The sequence below is a fragment of the Acomys russatus genome, chromosome 7 (genome assembly GCF_903995435.1).
Source record: "Acomys russatus chromosome 7, mAcoRus1.1, whole genome shotgun sequence".
NCBI classification, from domain to species: Eukaryota; Metazoa; Chordata; class Mammalia; order Rodentia; family Muridae; genus Acomys; species Acomys russatus.
This window is the reverse complement of record NC_067143.1, coordinates 56,759,040-56,779,408: the sequence shown is the minus strand read 5'-3', so window position 1 is coordinate 56,779,408 and position 20,369 is coordinate 56,759,040. Positions and strand designations below refer to the sequence as shown.

Here is a 20,369-nt window from a genome sequence, read left to right as displayed (position 1 = left end):
AAACATTTTTTTCCCCAGCAATATAACAAGGGAGGCCTGGAGAGATGGCTTAGAGGTTCAAAGCACTGTCTGTTCTTCTAAAGATCATGAGTTCATTTCCCAGCAACCACATGGTTGCTCACAACCATCTACAATGAGAGCTGGTGCTGATATGCAGACTCACATGCAGGCAGAATACTGTATAAATTAATAAATAAATCTTTGGGGAAAAGGGGGGGTCCTGAAGGTTGGTGGATTGGCTTTGGTTTAGGAGCTCAAGAGTGTTAGGAGGAAGGGCTTGTGATTCTCTTGGTCACAAGATGCATTCTCAATTAGGCAGAGATACCTTTTATATTACTTGGAAGTCTCTGATTGCTGCAGCCACCCCCCACCCCACCCCACCCCCATTCCTCTTAGGCTTTACTTCAAGGATCTGTTTACTTGTTAGTACTCTGGTATAAATATGTTGTGTTCTCCATGATGACTATCCAGTCTAAAAAATTAACCCTTTAAATACACTTTTCTTCTCAGCCACTTCCCACATTTCAGTAATTTATCATTAGCTCCTAGGGCCCAAATTTCTCCAGTTCAGTGTAGTAGGGGAATTTGATCTTTTTCTCATTCTTCACCTTTTCTGTTGGTTTGGGGATTGCAATGGAAGAAGGTATAGTGGAGAAGATTAACCTTACCCAATAAATGCATCACTGATATGTTTTACCAAGACAAACATTTGAATGTTGACCCTTGTGTGTAATGTTGAGGTCTCTGGAACTCTACACGGGGACAAATGCGTTAGCTGACTTTGGCTGATTCCTATGATATATAACCCAACCGCCCCTCAGATCCACAGCTCTTCACCCTGACGGTATATGCTGGTTCATTTTTTGTTGAATAAGCATAAAGTAGAGTCACGTGGAAGGAGAACCTCTCAGCTGAGAAAATGCCTCCATCAGATTGGCCTGTAGGCATGTCTGTGGGGCGTGTTCTTGATGATTGTGAGGAGGGCCCAGCCTACTCTGGCCATTGCCACACACAGGCAGGTGGGCCTGGCCTGTGTAAGAAAGATAATATATCACATGGAATAATATAGGTGTATATGTTAAAAAAAGAAACATGATAGAAATATATATATTTTTAAAGACAACTAAATAAGCCAGCAGAAGAAAACTAGTTAAACTGCATTATGACCTCTGCTTCTGTTCCTGCCTCCAGGTTTTCCTGCCTCAAGCTCCTGCCCTGGCTTCTTGATGAACTCTAACCTGTGAGGTGTAATAAAACCTTGTCTCCCCAGGCAGCAAACTAGAACACAGAGTATCTACTGCCACCTAGTGTTAAAGAGTCTCACTAGCAAGAAGCCTTGCAGGGAAAGTCGCAACCTACCCTGGAGACCGGTTGGTTACCTTTCCAGGGGCCCATGGGAAACCGGTGCACATTTATCCCGCCAAACAGTGGGATGCAGGCTAGGCTGAAGCTGGCGACAGTTCTTTACTTGTGCTGATGAGAAGTGCCAGTTACTGTGTCCATATGCTTCCAAGCCAGTTCCCCTGGTTGCATTTGTTGCATGGCCCTGGACTCATTTGGCACACCACATGGTGGCTTGGGTATGTGTTATAGTGGAGAACTCACACTCGCTTTCCTCCTGGCAAGTCAACTATACTGTATTCCCCATCTTCACATAGAGTTGTGTGTCACCAAGTCATGGAGTTGAGACAATTGGTTAATGATGAAGCTGCTGCTTCCAGACTTGGATCTCTAACCAACAGTTCCCTCGTGTTCTTTCCACATTGCCCAACTGTTAAAGTGACTTTTATTTGCCTGACTTGTCGCCTTGGAGGCTCACTGCATTCATCTGCTAACATAGGCCTAGTCCTGGGAGCTCCTAGCCTCTGTACAATCTAATCTAGGCCTAGAATGTTTTCAGCCTCTGAGACTTACTGCTGAATAAGCTCACCCTTCCTAGTTCTTTCTGGACTCTTGCTGGCTGGTTCATCTCAGCTGTTCTGGGTCAAACTCCTCTCTAAACTGATTCAATATAGCTTCTCTCTCAGCCTCTGACTGAAATGCTGTGCTTGGCCTCAAACTAGCTCTAGCAATCTGTTTTAATCTCCTGGCTCCTTCTAATGCTCTAGATCATTCTGTCCTCACCTGTGTCTAGCTTGTTCCAGGAACTGAACTGCCACAAATGCCAACTCCACTGCACTGCCTCTCAACTCACTGACTAAACCGAGCTGACAGACCAGAACTTAGAGATCTGCATTCTGTGACTCATAAGTGCTGGGATTAAAGGCATGTACCGCCAAGCTTTTCTGTACTTGGAATTTGCTCTATACCAGGCTAGCCTTGAACTCAGGGATCTGCTTGCCTCTGTCTCCTGGGATTAAAGGCAGGTTTGTATTCCAGCCGGATCACACAGACCTAGAAGTTCTTTGGATGTGATGTCTTGCCAGAGCAACTATATTCTGAATTAAAATTCAAAAAGGCAGTTTTACATGGACAGTTGTACAGAGACAGGTTACAGAGAGAACAAGCTGGACACAGGAGAAGACAGAACGAGCCAGAAGATTATAACAGATTGCTAAAGTTCATATGAGGCCAAGCAGAACAATTCAACCAGAGGCTGAGAGAGAAGCCAGATGGAATCAGTCATCTGAGAGAGGAGTATGACCCCAGAACAGCTGAGTTAAACCAGCCAGCATGAGTTCAGAAAGAACTAGAAAGGGTGAGCTTATTCAGCAGTAAGTCTCCAGAGACTGAAAGCATTCTAGGCCTAGATTAGATTGCACAGAGGCTAGGAGCTCCCAGGACTAGGCCTAGGTTAGCAGACAGAGGCAATAAGACTCCAGGATGACAAATCAGGTGAATAAAAGTTACAGTAACACCCAACTTGATGCTTTTTGCAGAGGTGTCTAAATCCCTGAGCATCATCAAAAGTAGAGAGTCACCACGAATAGGAGTGCCTGGACTGGGCTTTACTTCAGTGCAAAGCACATTGCTGTTTTTTGAGGTCCTAGTAATCTCTTAAAAGTTCTTTTAATTGACGGGAGCAAAGCACCAATAAGGAAAAATGCACAAAACAATAACCACCCTGACTAAGCAGCAGAAGGCTGTTATCACCTAAGTTTTCTTTTGTGACACTTTTCAAGCACAAGCAACTTTCTTCTCTTGATTCCACAAAATTCCCACTACCCTGAATCAGTGTTATTTCCTTGGTTTTCTACATAGTTTTACCACTTGCACTTCCACATGGAAATAGCCTTTCCATGTATCCAGCTTTCTGCGCTCACCCTCATCATTCATCCACAGCACTGAGTGTAGCTGTGAACAAGCCACACTTTATTGATTGCTTAAACTGTGAGTGTCCATATATCAGAGTGGCTAGGTCATTTTGGCAGAAAGAAAAGCCCCAAATATTAATGATTTAAACCAATATGGTAATTTTTTAAAGTTAAAAATTCCTTAATTTTTATTTCTGGTACCTACCATTACTATAATTTACAGGGCAATATACTTGATGTAGTGAAAAGAAAAAGAGAAACACTCCAACAGATAAAAGACCTCAGGGTTTAATCCCAGCACTCGGGAGGCAGAAGCAGGTGGATTTCTGTGAGTTCGAGGCCAGCCTGGTCTGAGTCCAAGACAGTCAAGGCTACACAGAGAAACCCTGTCTCAAAATACAAAAACAAAAACAAAACAAAACAAAAGGCCTCAGGAATGCCAATGTGGTCATTTTAAGATTTTTTTTTCATTTTTATTTGATGGATAGGTATTACACGTGTGCGATGGTATGTGTGTGGAAGTCAGAGATTCTGCTTATCTTCTGGTTCTCAGGTATCCAAACCAGTTGGTCAGTCTTAGAGTCATGTGCCTTTACCTACTGAGCCATCTCATTTCCAATGTGAAATGTTTTCCCCTATCAGTATAGATTGAGAGGGACTTTGGTCACACTCAGGGACCCAACTGATGGAAACACTATTTCAGCACATACTCTTGTAGTCACTGAGGCAGGAAAGGGAACAAAGGCAAAACCATCTCATTACCAAAATGGAAAGGAATCCTTTCCATTATCAATGTGAGATGTAGCTTCATAAATGGTTAAAAAACAAACAAACAAACAAACTCCAACCATACCTAAAAGAAAGAGAAATAGCATTTGTCCACTGTCTAGAAACTATCACAAATTATTTCTGGTTTGTCATTTCTACAAATAGTGACATTTGTGAAAAAATTATTTTAATGTCTCTTTTTTATATGTATATATTCTTACCAGGAATATAAATAACCAAAGTATAATTTGTTTATATGCATAAAAATATAATCTCAAGCCAGGTGCGGTGGCACACGCTTGTAATCCCAGCACTTGGGAAGGCAGAGACAGGTGGATCTCTGTGAGTTCAAGGCCAGCCTGGTCTACAAAAGTGAGTTCAGGACAGCCAGGCATATTACACGAGAAACGCTGAGAGGCTGAGAGACAGACAGACAGACAGACAGAACTAAAAATATCTCAAATTTATAGATGCTATTTGCAAATTTTATTTGGTGACCGGGTCTACTGTAGCTCATTCTGGCCTTGAACTCACTGTGTAACTGAGAATGACTTTGACTTTCTCATCCTTTTATCTCGACTTCCCAAGTGCTGGAATTACAGGTGTGTACCACCATGCCCAGTTTTATGAGTGCTTGAAATCAAACCCAGGGCTTTGTGCATGTAGGCCAAAATTATCAGCTAAATGAGTTGCATTTCTAGCTCCAAAATTACATTTAAAAATTCCTTTTACCAATAGTATATATATATATTAGTTTAAGTATGCTGAAGGCCTGGTCCCAAGAAGTTAGTGTTATTTTGAGAAATGGTAGGACCTTTAAATTTTAGGGCATAACCAAAGGAAGCAGGTCATTGGTGATATAGCCTTGAAAAACACATCTTGTCTCCAGCTGTTTCCTCATCCTTCTCTGCTTCCTGACCCTCATGATGTAAGTACCTTTACTCCAGTTCATGCTCACTGCTGTGGTGCACAGCAATGGAGTTATCAACTATGAACAGACTCCTGCAACCATTAGCCAAGACTTTTCAGATATGTGTCATGTTGATGCAAAAGCTAACCACAATTTTATCCTGGAGACGTAAGGTTGTTATTGTTATTAAGTCTGAATCTTTGGGATTGGTTTGGGAGAAGAATTTGCAAAGTTACAAACGAGAGAGGTCTCCATGTCAGAGATGCTTAATGGGCAATTCTGGTTAGAATGGGTGAAGGAGAGATAAACATGTTTTTTGTTTAGATCACAAGTGGGGGATGAAAAAGACTTATGAGAGAGCAGGTGATGTTTATCGCCTTAGAAGTCGAACCACCACGTGGGGGAGATTGGCTATTAACCAGTTGAAAAGCATCCTTGAGTAAATGCTGAGAGGAGGTATAAAAATGAGCCAAAGACAAGAGGCGGGGCCTTTGGAGACTGGGTAGTCTTGGCTGTTCATCGCTCCACTTTGAGATGCTCCTAGAGAGACCCACTCTAGAGAAGGCTTCAGGGCTTCAGACTCCGGCTGAGGTTCTGGGTTCTGGTTGCTCCAGGTTTCAGCAGAAGAAATCCTACTGATTACGTCAGGAGAATCGTTCCTCAGAACTGATATCCTTATGGTTTCATTATTGTATTCTTTGATCTTCTTTTCCTATTGTTTAGGTTAGTCAGGTTATAAGTGAGGTATTCTCAGTTTGTAATAAAATATATTTGCTAAGAAAATTGAGCCAACAAATGGGCAGTTCTGGTGAGAACCCAAAAGGCCAGAATGCTAATAGGAGAATAGACAATAAAGATGAGAATAAGGTCTCTCTTGGAGAAATGGACTACAGACCATTAATTTTTGATCTCAAGTAAGAACTTGTTTATATTTTAGTAGTGTCCTGAGTTTTTTCATGTCTTTAAAGGTTCAGACTAGTTAATAGAGCAGAGGACATTTCAAGGTAGCCTGGCACCCAGGCATGACATGACTATTGGTAGCTGCTTTTAGTTAAATTTATAGCAAGAATTGTTACCAAAAGCAAAGTGTTGAGATTTGAAAATCTTTCAGTTTGACCAGAAAAAAAATAAAGTTGAAGCCAAGAGAAATGTGGCTGTTGAAAAGAGTAGACTGTGTGTGGTCGTACAAGTCTACCAATGCCAGCCAATGGGAGAGGCAGTAGGATCAAGCATTCAAGGTCAGCTGGGTGTGGTGGTGCATGCCTGTAATCTCAGCACACAGGGGACAGTGGCAGGCTGATCTCTGTGAGTTTGAGGCCAGCCTGGTCTACAAGAGAAACCTTGGCTCGAAAGAAAAAAAAAAATTCAAGGTCAACTTCAGCTACGTAGCAAGTTCAAGTTCAGACTGACTATATGAAACCCTATCTCAAAGATAGAGGCTGAGCAGCAACTCAGTGGTTACAAGCACTTGCTGCTCCTGTAGAGGACTTGGGTTTGGTTCCCAGAATCCACGTCATGGCTCACAACTTCCCATAACACTCGTCTCAGAGGATCCAGTGCCCCTCACAGAGCCAGGCAGTTACCCATAGTGCACATACATACATCCTGGAAAAACGCTCATGCACATGAAATAAAACCTTTAAAACAAACCCCAAAACTAACAGCGAAAACAAAGACCAGAGCTTGGCATCAGAAGAACAGAAAGGCACCTGAGGTGATCTCAGGAACCGGCTAGCTGCCACCCATGGTAGGCACAAGGGTATAAAGGTTTTAAATTCATTCAAAAGACTTTGCTTTCAGAGCTGTTCGCTTAGGCCACCTAGGGAAGTGCTTCCCTGTAGGGGTTCAGCCATCCAGGTAGTCAGTGGATCAAGCTAGTGTTAGAGCTGACAACAGACATCAGCATTGCCCAAGGGATGTTGGACTTTTCAGCATGTAGAATGTAAGAGTTGTGGGATTACAGGCTCTCTCTTGGTTTCAAAGTCTGGAAGGCCAGTGTCCAGCAGGGTCAGGTCAGAATCCCCCACAGGAAGGCTCTGACAATGTGTGAAGCTGTGAGAGTGAGTGGAACTGCAGAGGAGACTCCAGAAAGTTAGAGAGGCCGTGGACATACAGCAGCTGTCAAGAAAAGCCTGGCACAGTGAGTGGAGCAAGCCCTAGAGAGAAGCCATGTGGGCTGTAAATGGCAAGAATTTAGTGGTGGGGATGGCCCATGCCCTTTTGAGCTCATACTATCACACATACCCAGGGTGCTTCTGACTTAATGTTTGTCCTGCTGGATTTTACTCTTGCTCGGGTCCAAGCTTTCTTTGGTGACTATTTGTTCCACCCTCCTTGAATGGGAGTGTCATATTTTGGAATATTTCCTGGGTTTTATGGAGGTTTATAGCTAAGAGTTTAGGTCTGAGGACATTGAACTTGGACTTTTGAGCAACGCATTTGAGCTGGTTTGTGCTCTAATGTTAGCGTTTGGACAGAGGAGGCAGTTGTCTGAGGCCAGCTGGGAACATAGCAGGACCCTATCTCAAAACAGAGAAAGGCGGTGGGAAGAGTAATATGACCCACTGGGGTCCAGTTGTGGAGTGGTGAAGTCTGTGTATGAGGTAGCCCCCAGTGGGTGTGTGCACAGAAGGCTTGGCCTCCTCATGGCGGGACCAGTAGAGGCAGGCTGAATAATGAAGATGCTAATATCAACAACGGATGGATGAGTGGGCTATTAGAGGGCCTGGTCTTCTTGGAGGAAGGAAGCACTCAGCTGGGGGACATGCTTTTGAAGGGTAGAAACTGGTCCTGGAACTCCCATGGGACAAGAAATAGATTTCCAAGGAAAACAGGAGTTTGGCACTGAACAGCATCATCAGTGCCTGAAAGAACACTTCCGGTATGGAGGAGTGCCTGCTCAGCTGGTTATCGTTGAATGAGTGATGGATCGTGAATCCCATTTGGCCTTTGCTTTTGGTTTTTTGGTATATGACTCATTTGAGGAATGCGGTAAGGCAGAACTGGGGCATTCCAATAATGCAGCTAAATGCCTTAAGCAACTCGAAACTTTAGTGTTCTCAATTCAAAAACACCCGCTGGATATTTGGTGCAAGTGCTGAGACCATAGCTCAAATTCTGTGTTAGCCATTGCAAGTTTGCCATTCTTCTTGTAAACATAACTAACAGCAGGCCCCTGTATCCAAAGTGTACCACAGCCTGTGCCCCACTGGTTTTGCATACGTCCCCCTTCCCCATCATTAGCATCCTTGAACCTCGTTGTACCACATTTATTTTGCACATACTCCAATTGTCTTCCAAATCCCAGACGGCATCCCTGACATCACCACAGTTTTATTTAGGTGGGGGCTCAGGTTAAGGTTGGGCTGCACACATGGACTCTCCGTTGGATACAGATGTCAGGGCTGAGCTTTGTGGGTAGTGGCAGGTGCATCAGGATGTTCTTGCTGTGCAGCTTGGTGGTGCCAAGGGGCCCAGTCATGTATACAGGACAGGAGTACATGCCCAGGACAGCTGGGACTGGTTTCTCCCTGGCACCCTGGGCTTGTGTGCTGACGCTGACAGGAGGCAGAGGGCTGGGTTGGCTGGAAAAGGTGTCCTGCAAGGCCCCGTCTGTCTGGTCCCACTCAGCGTGCTGGAGTTGTAACCCGATCAGCAGCAATCCCATTTCTGGAACCTTAGGATTGGGGCTGTTCTCCACCTGGGGGGCACCAGAAAATAGTTAGGTAAAGCTAGGAAGGGAAGAGTCAGTCAGGGACAGACAGGATGGGATGTAGTCAGATAGGTTAAGGATAAGGGATGGGGAGCAGGAAGAGTGACGTCAAGATACCCAGATATAGGCTACCAAGAAGAGACTTGATACCCTGTGAGCATATACAGGGGAAGAAAGTCCCCCTCAGTCACAGTCATAGGGGAGGGGAGTAAGGGGAAAATGGGAGGGAGGAATGGGAGGATACAAGGGATGGGATAACCATTGAGATGTAATGTGAATAAATTAATAATAATTTAAAAAAGATACCCAGATATGCAGAGGGCGCTTGTGGAGCTCACGACGTTTAGCTTGGAAACTGCCGGAGCCAGGGCCTGGGTTACCAGGAAGGTTGGATCCCAAGTGCTCCAGGACAGCTTCCCAACGCAGTGCTAGAAACAGGCGCCGGGGATGGCGGAAAGCTGACAGGTGAAAGATGCGCTCTGGTTCACTGGCATTTTCACTCGTGCCACTGTCCAGGTAGCGAATCAACAGGTGCCCACGGCGGGACAGTTGTCTCAGCCACTGCCAGGGCAGCTGTGGACCAGCAGGCGCATGAGATCTCCAAGGTCGAGGTAGGCGACCAGCCCAAAGAGCTTGGGCCACGGCCACACAGCGGCTGGAAGCGCACGGGGTCTCTCCCCTCAGCTGCTGCAGTAGGCAGTCAAGGTCGCGCTGCAGTATGCCCACCAGCTGCCTCAGTTCCAGCACCTCTGTCTCTAAGAAGCCCTCCACAGGTGGCCGGGCGTTGGGCCCCAGCACCGCCCAGGGGGTGCCACACTGGCCTGAGCAAGAACGGTTGGTTAGCAAAGCCTGAAGTGCCACCAGCCTCTTCTTGGCTTGCACCAGGCGTTGCCGAAGTCGCCTTTCTTTGCGCTGGGCGATTCCTACGTGAAGTGAAGGAACCCACGCTAGTGAGCACTGCTGCAGCACATTCAGGAGAACACGGCTTTGTCGTCTCAACAGCCAGGCCTTGGGCCCTTCATTTAGTCCGCAGATGCGAGGTTCTGCTGATGTGGGTAGCAGGTGCATCCGGGCCTTGCACTCTGTCATGGCATCCAGCTCCCCTAGCTCTTAGGATTGGACGTGAGGGGCGTAAGAAACAAAACAGACTGTCCCCACCAGACCCTAGGAAAGAGGCCTTCCTCTGACTCAGTACCTATCAAACACTGCCTTCTCATTCCTTTACTGGTGCAAATGTTACCCACATTCCTGTGGGGGAGGGCAGTGCAATGCACTACCCCACCCCATTATGGACATTTGCCTGAAGCTTACCTGGGCTGGGCATCAGAGTGGCCAGTAGATACTGAGGTGTGTTTGGCTGGACCGAGTTCATGCTCCTGGGATTCAGGCAGGCTTGTGTCAGGCTAGCCAGGGCCTCTCTGTCCTTTGGGTCCCACAAGGAACCTCCGTAGAACACTGAAGCTACAGATGAAGTCAGAGGCCCTCAGCTTCTGCCCTTGCAGTTTCTATCACCCTCCAACCAAAGCTGTGTGCCTGCATACTCCCACCCGACCCTTTTCCAGGTCTCCTGGGGGACAGGAGGAGGACCTCACCGGCCAGCTCCAGCAAGGCAGCATTTGGGTTGCTGAGACTGGCCCACAGCTTCTCTTGAGTCTGAAGAACTTTGGTCAAGGTCACTTGACTCCTGAGTAGGGGTACAGAGATTACAGTCAGCTTTAATAACAGTAGGCTGAGGACTTTCACATCTTCAGTGCAAACCTCTCTCCTGAGCTCTGGACTTACGAGGACTCACTGGACATCACTACTTTGCACCCCAGTACAACTTGCTTTCTACTGCAGTTTTGCTTTTCCCTATAAAACCTGTTCCACCTCTTAGCCTAACAAATGGCATCACCAGCCATCCAGGTGTCAGGGAAGTCTAGGAGTCACCCTTATCTATTCTTCGCCCTGTATTTATTCCTGACCTTACTCTGACTATCTCCCCCCCATATCACAATCTCTTCCTTAGACCCTCCAGGCCCGTCCCTTCTGTCTATTTTTCACACCGCAGCCTGGGTGCTGCTTTCAACAGACAATCAAGTTTCCTCTCGTATTTAACAGCCACCCCACCCCCCCCCCCCCCCCCCCATGGCTTCCTGATGTCCGCAGGGTAACCCCAGGCCTCTTGCCCCGGTTCTAAAAGCCCCTTGTGAAAAACTTCACCTTTTTCTTCACCATCCCCAGCATTTGTACATCACCCACACTGAAGTCATTCCCTCTGCTCAAGCCCCGTTTCTACCCAATTTGTGTCTGCTTTCAAGGCTCAGCTCAAAGTGAGATCGTAAGGTAACCTCCGTGGAGAAGACTTCCTTGCCTGCACTCTTTGTGGGTCCCAAAGATCATGTGGAAGAGAATAAGTGTTTGCTAGGTGACTGACTGGGACTAGAGAATCACTCACCAGTGCCCCCTGTGTGCTTGCAGCTTTAACCCATAGAGCTGCCGGTGTAGTAGGAGACCATGCAGGAAGAACAAGGGCAGCGTCTCGGTGAGGGGTTGTGTGCAGACTCTTTGCTGGGAGTCCATGCTGTCGATCAAGATACGGCCCAGTTCTAAGGACTGGCCCCAGGAAACAAGTTTGGAGTGCTGGGTCAGCATCGCTGTGGAGGAAGCAGAGTGGTCAGCTTCGCTGTGGAGGAAGCAGAGTGGTCAGCATCCCTGTGGAGGAAGCAGAGTGCTGAGTCAGCACTGTTGTTGTCCTTCCTCCCTTGGACTCATAGCTTCTAAGGGGACACTCTTACCTGGAAAGGAAGCACTGGCCTCACTGGACACAATCAGCCAAAGACGGAAATCACTGTGGACAGTGACCACATCACTGTTTTCCGGTTTGGTTAACAATTCCGAATGGCTTTGCAGTTTGGCTAACAGTTCCGAGGAGCTTTCTGGTTTGGCTGACAGTTCACTTTCCATTATGTCTAACAGTTCCAGGTCTGAGATCACTAAGGGTAGATAAAGGGCTGAAGTAAATCCTCCAGTAATGAATGGATTGATCCACAAGTCCAGAGGTCATAGTCAGGACTGGGGCAACAGAAATCAGACACAAGGCCAAAAGGATATGCTTTGAACTTGAAGATCATCCATGAAGCCTTAGAATTCAGGCTTAAGACCAAGTGTTGCATAGGACCCTTGAAGCTATCCTGAGGCAGTACACTACTAAAGTTAATTTTATAAAGTTGTGTTTGTTTCTCAGTTTCTTTCCTAACCCATCTATCACACAAATAATTTTTATTTATTTATTTATTTATTTTTGGTTTTTTGAGACAGGGTTTCTCTGTGTACCCTTGGTTGTCCTGGACTCACCTTGTAGAACAGGCTGGCCTTGAACTTACAGTGAGTGATCCACCTGCCTCTGCCTCCCAAGTGCTGGGCTTAAAGGCGTGCGCCACCACGCCCGGCGATTTTTATTATTTTTAAAATAATCTTTACAGCACAATAATTCTAAGCCCACATCCCAGAGATACTTGTACTTTGTAGCTTCCCTGATCCGGCTCCTCTCTCCTGATGTCTCCTGGACCGCTGCTCATGGCTGAATCTCCTACTTCATCCTCTAATTCCTCCTCCCCTGGCTGGCAAGAAGTCCAGCCCTATTCTCTCCCTTGCTCAATGATTAACTGTACGCTGCTTTATTGGCATATCAGAGGACAATTGGGGAGCAGTGTTTACACACATTGAGACAGGAGACTCTCAGAACAACCATATATGGGAGTACAGAAGTCAACATTTGAATTATACAGTCACCTTCTGCCTATAGTACACTTACCCTTGGCTCTATCCACCAGTCCCAGCAATGGCTGTAACAGCTCTTTTGGCCAATAGGGCATCAAATGACAGTTATCCAGCACCAGCCAGTGCCCCTGGAGCATTGCCTTGTGTAGAGTCTTGACTATAGCTGACACAGGATCCCAATCTTTAGAGCCCAGTGCTATCACGTGCAGATGCTTCTGTGCATAGGAACAGATAGAAAGGTGACAGAGTGACCCAAGGTGATCTTGGGATGATTTGACAGATTCGGAGTTATGCCACAATAATTCTAAAGTGCCCATGTGATTAAAAAATGCCCATGACAATGCTGGGATAGCCACCCCACCTCCATCCCAGCCCACAGAAGCCCACTCACTCTGGGCCAGTTGAGTATATTCAAACCTTTTCATGGTTGGCAGCCAGTTTCCGGATGGCAGTCACAGGATGCGTGATGGCTGTAGAGAGGCCAGGTGGTGGCAGCAAGATCATTATGGGCTGAGTGGCCTGACTATGTTCAAAGATCAAGGTGGGGGCAACCAAGTCTTCATCTAGGGGTCGACCTAGTAGGCTGGCAGTGAGGTGTGCTAGGGCACCAGCCAAGCAATCTGGTCTCAGTACACGCCACAGGATCAGCTTCTGGAAGAGGCTAAGTGGCTCAGAATTAGGACCAGGTGCAGGACCCAGCACAGTGGATGACAGTGATAGGTAATCCTGCCACACACTGGAGTGGCCTGCCAGGGATGCACGAAGCCCAGCAAATGGGGACAGCTGCTCCAATGCTCCACATTCTTGCCAGGCTCTTAAGCCTAGCCAGGCTGGCCTAACCACACCAGGGACCTGTGTGTTGTAGCTTGTGCTGGGAGAGGCTGATAGTCCAGGCCACAGTGCCAACCTCTCTAGCTTTGGTGTCTTCTTTGTCACTTGCAGCAGGGCCAAAGCACCCAAGGCACTCACCAAGGGCACTTGGGCCAAGCCTAGGGCAGCCACAGTGCTGCTCAGAAGCTGGCGGGTGAGGTATACTTTCAGCTTCAACAGATGGCTAGCCAAGTGCTCTCCGTGATAACTATCATGTGGCTTCATGTTGTCCAGCGCTCGCCTTGTAGCTGCCAACCAACTCTCTGAATTCATACAGAAAAACGGCAGTAGGTTCTGGAGTGGGCTTAGAGCCTCTACCACAGCCATTCCCTGACAAGCTACCTTCCGGTAGGGTGCCCACAAAATCATCTCCTCCAGCTTCTGCTCTTCCAGCTCCTCCATCTGTGCATTCAGCTGACACAGCTTTGCCTGAATCCTCACCATTTCCCTCAGAAACTTGGATGGCTTGTGATGCTTTGTGTTCTGGCATAGCAGTACCATCAGCAGCTGTTCCTGAACGTGGTAATTTGTTGGGTAGACCCAAACATCATCTCCAGATCTACACTTCAACCCTCCCAATGTGTATCCCACCCCCACGGACTGAGCCCTCGTGCACCTCAGCAGCCTTCACCGCTTCATAGGTATCCACTGCTCTGTTTTTGAGGTCCTGCCAGCGCATCTCAAACTCGGGGCGCTCTCTGCACAGGATTTCATGCAGCATCTGTTCTTCTAGTATTTCCATGTTCAGACCCAGATCCAGGACATTCAATGCTTTCAGCAATTCACAACCTAGTACTTGGGTCACATGGGAAATGCTAATTCACTAGTGTCAGAGTCACCGGTGGAACAGATAGGGAATGTGGCTCTTTCATTGCAGTTCTGGGCCCACTCTGGGCCTACTTGAATGAAAGCCCCTTAGAGATGATTCTGGGGGGGGGGCCTACTATGTCCACAAAGCTATGCTAGTAACTTACACTCTGGTCTCACCTTGTTCCAAAGCATGGATGGGAAAGGTAGTACTCAGATAGAGACAAAAGCCAGGCTGCACACGGGGTGGACTCAGATTTTCCCTTGACAGCAGCCATTGGAGTTCTTGGCACCCTAGGCTCAGCTCCATATTGGTCAAGAGCACAGGCAGGCCTGTGAGGGGAAGGAAGAACAACCCATCCAGTGTCAGCATCCATGCTTCCCAGTCCTGCACAACAAACATCTGCTTCCAACCAGCTCTCTCTTGGCTAATAAGAGGGCTCTGTCAAGATTCTTCAACACAGTGGGATGTAGGAGCAGAGGACAGATTGGTGTAGAAAAGGATTGTAAGGCCACAGAATTAGGGGGAAATGGGGGTGGTGGTTCTCACCGTTGGCAGCTGCCTCCAGGAGTTGAGGACCCAACTCTGGGTCTCCGCCTGAGAGCACAGTGAGGCAGCGGGGCGGAGACCGGGTCCCAGAGTCTTGGCTTGAGCTGGAGTTCCCTTTCTCGCTCTTGTTCTCTGTTTCTTCCCCCTCTTGCTCCTTCTGCTTCTCCTCCTCACCCTTGTTTTCCTCTGTCTTCTGCTCTTTGGTTTGGTCACTGGCCTCATCTCCATCTTCATTATCATCTTCCAGTTCGTCTTCTGTTTCATCATCACTGTCTTGGTTTGTCACATGGTACTTTGCTAAGATAGAAAGATGTATCATAGAGGGGGGACAAGGTTTTTGAGGAGTCCTGATTACCTGAGGGGAGGGGTCATGAGTGGAGGTCTAGAGGAAGATAGTTTAGAAAAGCTGCTTAAGTTCTCTGACTCAGTTTCCACATCTGACTCAGTTTCCACATCTGTAATGATACACAACAGTAAACTCTGGCTGTCATTATTACTGTAAAGTTAGACTACCCCCAAGCATGGCTAGTCATCTCTGAAACTGGCTCCATTTCTGCCCTTTCTATAGTTGATTTGAGGAGTCAACACCTACCCCATCTTTTTTTCTTTTTGTAAGCATAAGCTGTTATGGCTGTAACAACTAAAACCTGTCCTCCCTGATATGGAAATTGGAGCCTGAAGCAGTGACTTTTAAGTGAAGGGCTGTGGACTATTACACTGGACAAGTCATGGCTGGGGTCCTAGAAACCGCACAAAGTGGTGTGAGAACAGCCATCCCCAACCCCTTTTCTCCTGCAAGAAGAGATAAATCCTTGTTTTCTTACTAGGCTCTCTTACAAGTGGAGGCTGAAGGACCTTCATTTTGTCCCATTCATTTTCTCTTGCTAACAAATTACTGCAATTTTAGCAGCCCAAGCCACCGTTCCTTATCCCTAAGTATTGAAGGGTAGTGGTCCAGCAGCAAAACATGGTGAGATGCTCAGTCACACATGGGACTCAGATGAAGGGCTCATCTGGGGTTGGAGGTCCTCCTTCCGGTTTAGTGAATTATTTGTTATTTGTTTTGTTTGTTGTTTTTTGTTTGTTTGTTTTTGGTGTGTTTCAAGACAGGGTCTTTCTGTGTAGCCCTGGCTGTCTTGGACTCATGTTGTCGATGAGGCTGGCCTTGAACTCATAGCAATCCAACTGCCTCTGCCTTCCCGGTGCTGGGATTAAAGGCATGTGCCACCATGCCCAGCATGGTTGTTTTGGCTTTAAGATAAAATCTCATTATGTTTACCAAACTGTCTTCAAGCTGTTGGGTGAAAGCTACCCTCATATTGTGGCTTCTTCAGTAGCTAGATTGTAAGCTTTAGTTGTAAGCAAGATTTCTCACAGTGTTGAGTATATTGGAGAAGTGAAAGGTCATAGCTTGATCAGCTATGTAGATTTAGAGTCATTTTAACATGAACTAAAATCAGCCACACAAAAACAGTAATCAAGACCAAGTTATTAATATAGTTCAGGCTGGTGAAATACAATATTTTTTAGCCACAAAAACTCAGTAGCTCCACCATAAAGGGAAGGAAGCTGAGTATTGGGGTGCTTAGACACCTCAAAAGCATAGTATCATTATCCATGCCCACCTCTTCTCAATTTGGAAGGTGGTGCCAACAACTTGTTCTGTTTTGGAGGTAGTGGGCTCAACCAGATGAGGGCTTGGTTGTTGGGGTCAAGTAGCAGAGGCCAACGACAACTGTTGTAGTTGATGTGGCTTCGCAGCAGCAGGCCTATGAAGCGGGCAGACCTCGCTTGGGGCTTCAGGTCTCGATCCCACTGTTGCTGTTCTAATCTACAGCTCAGCAAGGTCCTAATCCTAAAGGGAGTGGATGTGGGCAGCAGAGGGCTCTTTGGTGGTACCCCAACAGATTTCTGCCTCAGTGCTTGTGCCACATCGTCTGGGTATAGGGCTTCCTCAAAGCCCTGACACAGAGACAGCCACTTTTCCAGCAGTTCTTGGCGCCGCTGTGGTGGGAAGGGACCCAGATAGACAATGGCAGCTGAGCACAAGAGGGCATCTCCAAATACAGTACTGCAGTGAGTCTTCAACTTCTGGGGTGGAGAAGTAACCAAAACATGAGTAGTTGGTGAGGTAGGGGGGCAGTAGAAGGGCAGACAGAGGGTTACCTGAAGGAAGTGACGCAATGCCTAGAGTAAAGTATGGAGGGGAGCGTATGGAAGGACAGAGGAAGTGAGGCACATGGTGAGGATGTAAAATGAACTGGGAGAGAGACATCTGGGAGGGGCTTGTTACCTGCAGCTGATTGGTCCACATGTGTATGGGTGTGAGCAGTGCAGACTTCATGGTCCATTTGTGATAGTGTCCACATTGTGCCTGATTGAGGGTCTCCATGACGAGGCCATAAGAGACTTGGGCTTCTTCTAGCTTCTTAGTCAGAGACAAAGTTTGCTCTAGCAAATCGTTGGCCTGAAACTGGAACTGGCCCAGGCGGGCCTGCTCCCGAGCCAGAGTTGCATCCACCTGCCGCAGCAGCAGGCCAGTGGGCAATCCCCGGCGTTGTGCTAGCCCGTAGCGCAGAACAGCCCAGAGCCAGACTGCCAGGTTTGCTGCAGGGATGCTTACTGACCTCAAGGCTGCATCGCTCATACCTGGAGCCTTCAGAGCTTGGTTTAACTTTATCAGCTCTGCGTCCGTCAGCTTCTCCTTGGGGAAGAATACCAGCTCCTGGGAGGACGTGTGTTAAGGGGACAAGGGAAGACCTTGTCTTGACCTTGACTCAATAGGCTAATCCTGCCCAGTTCTCTTGATGCCACCCCTCTCCCTTTATGGTGCCTCATCTTCCCTACCTGATAAAAATCTTCAGTACATAACAGCTGCTTGGCACTGGCCCAGCCCGTATCATGGTGGAACAGGTCACACAACGCATCCGTCACCTGGACTACAGATTCTGGTGGGGCTCGGTAGCTCCTTATCTCCTCAAAGTCAGCCACCTGCAGCTGCCTCAATGGACCTAGAAATGCCTTGCCCATCTAAATGAGGGCAGATGCATGCTGCAGAGAGCCTGGGATGCTCTGCTCATTCTTCAGGATGTTTCCAAGAAGACTCATCTTCATCTCTCTTAAGGGTCCTCATGAGGGTCCATTCCCAAGCCACCCTAAGACCTTGGCCTCCCTGCCAGGAGCCCTGACTAGCAGTCACCCCATTCTGTCCTCTGAGTGTCTGTCCTCTCCCCAGCAGGGCAGGTAAGCAGGAAAAACCTACCTGCCCCAGGAAAGTCTCCTGTTGAGCCTGTAGGGCATCTCTCTGTCTGACCAGATTCTCAATGAGGCTCTCCTGCTGTTTGCATTCTGCCATCTTCTGCTTGTATAGTAACTTGCTTTCTTCCAGCTGGCTTTGATACATGCCAACATTCTGTGAACAAAGGTCCAGACCATGCAGCTCCATTCTCTGGGCTGTATGAGACCACCCCTCACAGAGACAACAAGAGTGTGATACGACGGCCAAATCAAACTCGCAGTAGCCAACAGATAGAGTTCGTGCTCTGGCTCTGTGACTTGTAGCAGAGCCCCAACCAGAGATTGCTTTTCCTACAGTCTTTTTCCAATACAAGTAGCTCCAAAGTTTGTATAACTACCCTGCAACATCTCTTCTCTTTCTAACTCCTCAGTAGTGGTTGTCAGAGAATACAGTCCTTCCCTCTAGAAGCTTTCTCCTCCCCTGGCTTTCATGACATTGGATTTCTCAGTGTCTTTTTTTTTTTTTTGCCACCCCCTAAACCACTTTCTTTTCTTTTTTTTTTTTTAAACCACTTTCTTAATAATAGTTTTTGGGCCCCCAATTTCTTCTCATCCTAGACATCTGCCGTGCTCTAATCTCAAGGCCTTGGCTGGTTGTCCTGTGTCAGGTGGTGTGATATTCTACTGTCTCACTATTCTAAAAACTCAGTCTCTCTCTGTAGCCACATCCCTTCCCCAGCCCTACACTATATGTATCCTTCTGCTTCAGTCTCTTGTGAGACCATCCGACTCTTTGTTCTCCCAGATGAATGCGTTCATGCCTCCTGAGCTGCCTTGTAATCTTACTCCTCTTCCTGTGTCTTTTTTTCAAAAAACAAAACAAAAACACTGGGACAGAATACACTCAGATTACTCACAGAGGAAACCTTGTTGCTTCCCTTCCCTCCATTCTCATTTCCTCAAACTAGCTCATTTTCTAGATCTTTCCATTATATCTCCTGAATGTTTGACACTCAAGAGTCTCTCTCCTGATCCACACTACTTTTATAACTTGATTTCTGTTCCCAGTGCCTTCCTCCAGTCACTCACCACACTACAGCTTAATTGGTTTTCTTTGACTGAATCTCATTGCCTTTGTCTTAACACTTGCCTTATTGGCTACTCATCTTTCTGGGCTCATTGTTTTCTTACCCTGAGCACTACACTGTTCAGCCATTCCTGCCCTTGACTCCTGCAGTGTGCAGTATGTTCTCCAGGCTCTGTGCCTTCACTTAAGTTGATGCTTCAACCCAGATTCTCTTTCTGTCCACCTCCCTCTATGCCTGTCTACTTCTTACCTCAGGTAACAACTTCGGTGCACTGCATTTTTCATTACATTATATTACATTTACAAAGAATATTTTTGAACATCCACTTCATTCTACAAATGCTGTGTTGTATACGGAGACCTTCTCTTCTTCCTCCTCTTCCTCCTTCCCCTCCTCCTCTTCCTTCTCCTCCCCCTCCTCCCCTTTCCTGCCCTCCCTGTCTCTCTTCTCCTCTCTTCTCTGGAAAAAATTCTTGGTATATCTTAGAGGAGTCTGAACTTTCTCTGCCAAAATACGGATAACTAAAATTGCCTCGTCAAGCCCCTTAGGCTCTTTGGATCTCTGTTTTCTCATCGGTAAGTCAGAAAGGGAGAGCTGCTCTCTGTGCAAGGGATGTGTCTACCTTTTTATCTATCCATCAATTTACAAGTAGATATAAATATAAATACAGACATAAATGTTGAGGGTCTGGGCAAAAAATATGTAGATTTTTATTAATTTTGTTAGTGATATCAATGACTATATGAACTAATTGACTATGAGAAAGGAGAAAAATTGAGGAGACCAGAATGATTCTAGGGATTTGGCTTAGATGATTAAGGGAATAGTAGTACCATTTATTGGAGTGGGAAAATGTATTATTAGGACCATTGTGTGAGTGACCAAGGGATATAACAAAAAGACCCCTGAGATTATGAATGTCTCTTATCTGTAGTTAGAGCTTTCTGTATTATGGAATGATATAAGGAATTAAGGAATAGGAGGACTCCTCAATCAGATCAATAATTCATTATATTAATTATTTTGAGAAAATGTAGGACCCAAGGCAAGACATTAGATTTTAGGATATAAGAGAAAGAAGATTCCTGTTTACTTTGAACTTTCTACTACTCCCACTCCCCATTGTAAAACTCACATGAGTTTTGAGGGCTAACCTAGTCTTCATAGGATGACTAGGATGGGAAGAGGGCACCAGTGTCTTGTGAACTCCATGGGCCATAATTTACACACAACATGATGGAAACCATGTAACATAAGGAGATAGCCCTGCTCACATTGATATGAAGAGGTATGAGGAGTTGCAAGGCCTAAATCTTATTAGAAAGTTGAACAGATTACCCAGTGACACGTGCCTGAAATCCCAGCACTCGGGAGACAGAGACAGACCTATTGCTGTGAGTTTGAGGCCAGC

General features: G+C 46.7%; 1 protein-coding gene across 1 annotated transcript in view; it reads right to left on the bottom strand.

Moving 5' to 3' along the window:
- Window positions 1–8,192: 8,192 nt before the first annotated feature.
- Window positions 8,193–20,369, bottom strand: part of Dnhd1 (dynein heavy chain domain 1) — a 63,719-nt gene continuing 51,542 nt past the window's right edge. The window contains 15 exon segments of the mRNA XM_051149149.1: window positions 8,193–8,632; window positions 8,951–9,753; window positions 9,956–10,105; window positions 10,237–10,328; window positions 11,082–11,280; window positions 11,422–11,619; window positions 12,441–12,621; window positions 12,824–13,789; window positions 13,893–14,071; window positions 14,264–14,416; window positions 14,634–14,930; window positions 16,259–16,724; window positions 16,927–17,358; window positions 17,481–17,663; window positions 17,896–18,045. Of these exon segments, the coding sequence (XP_051005106.1) occupies window positions 8,282–8,632; window positions 8,951–9,753; window positions 9,956–10,105; window positions 10,237–10,328; window positions 11,082–11,280; window positions 11,422–11,619; window positions 12,441–12,621; window positions 12,824–13,789; window positions 13,893–14,071; window positions 14,264–14,416; window positions 14,634–14,930; window positions 16,259–16,724; window positions 16,927–17,358; window positions 17,481–17,663; window positions 17,896–18,045 (4,800 nt within the window). The 3' untranslated portion in view covers window positions 8,193–8,281.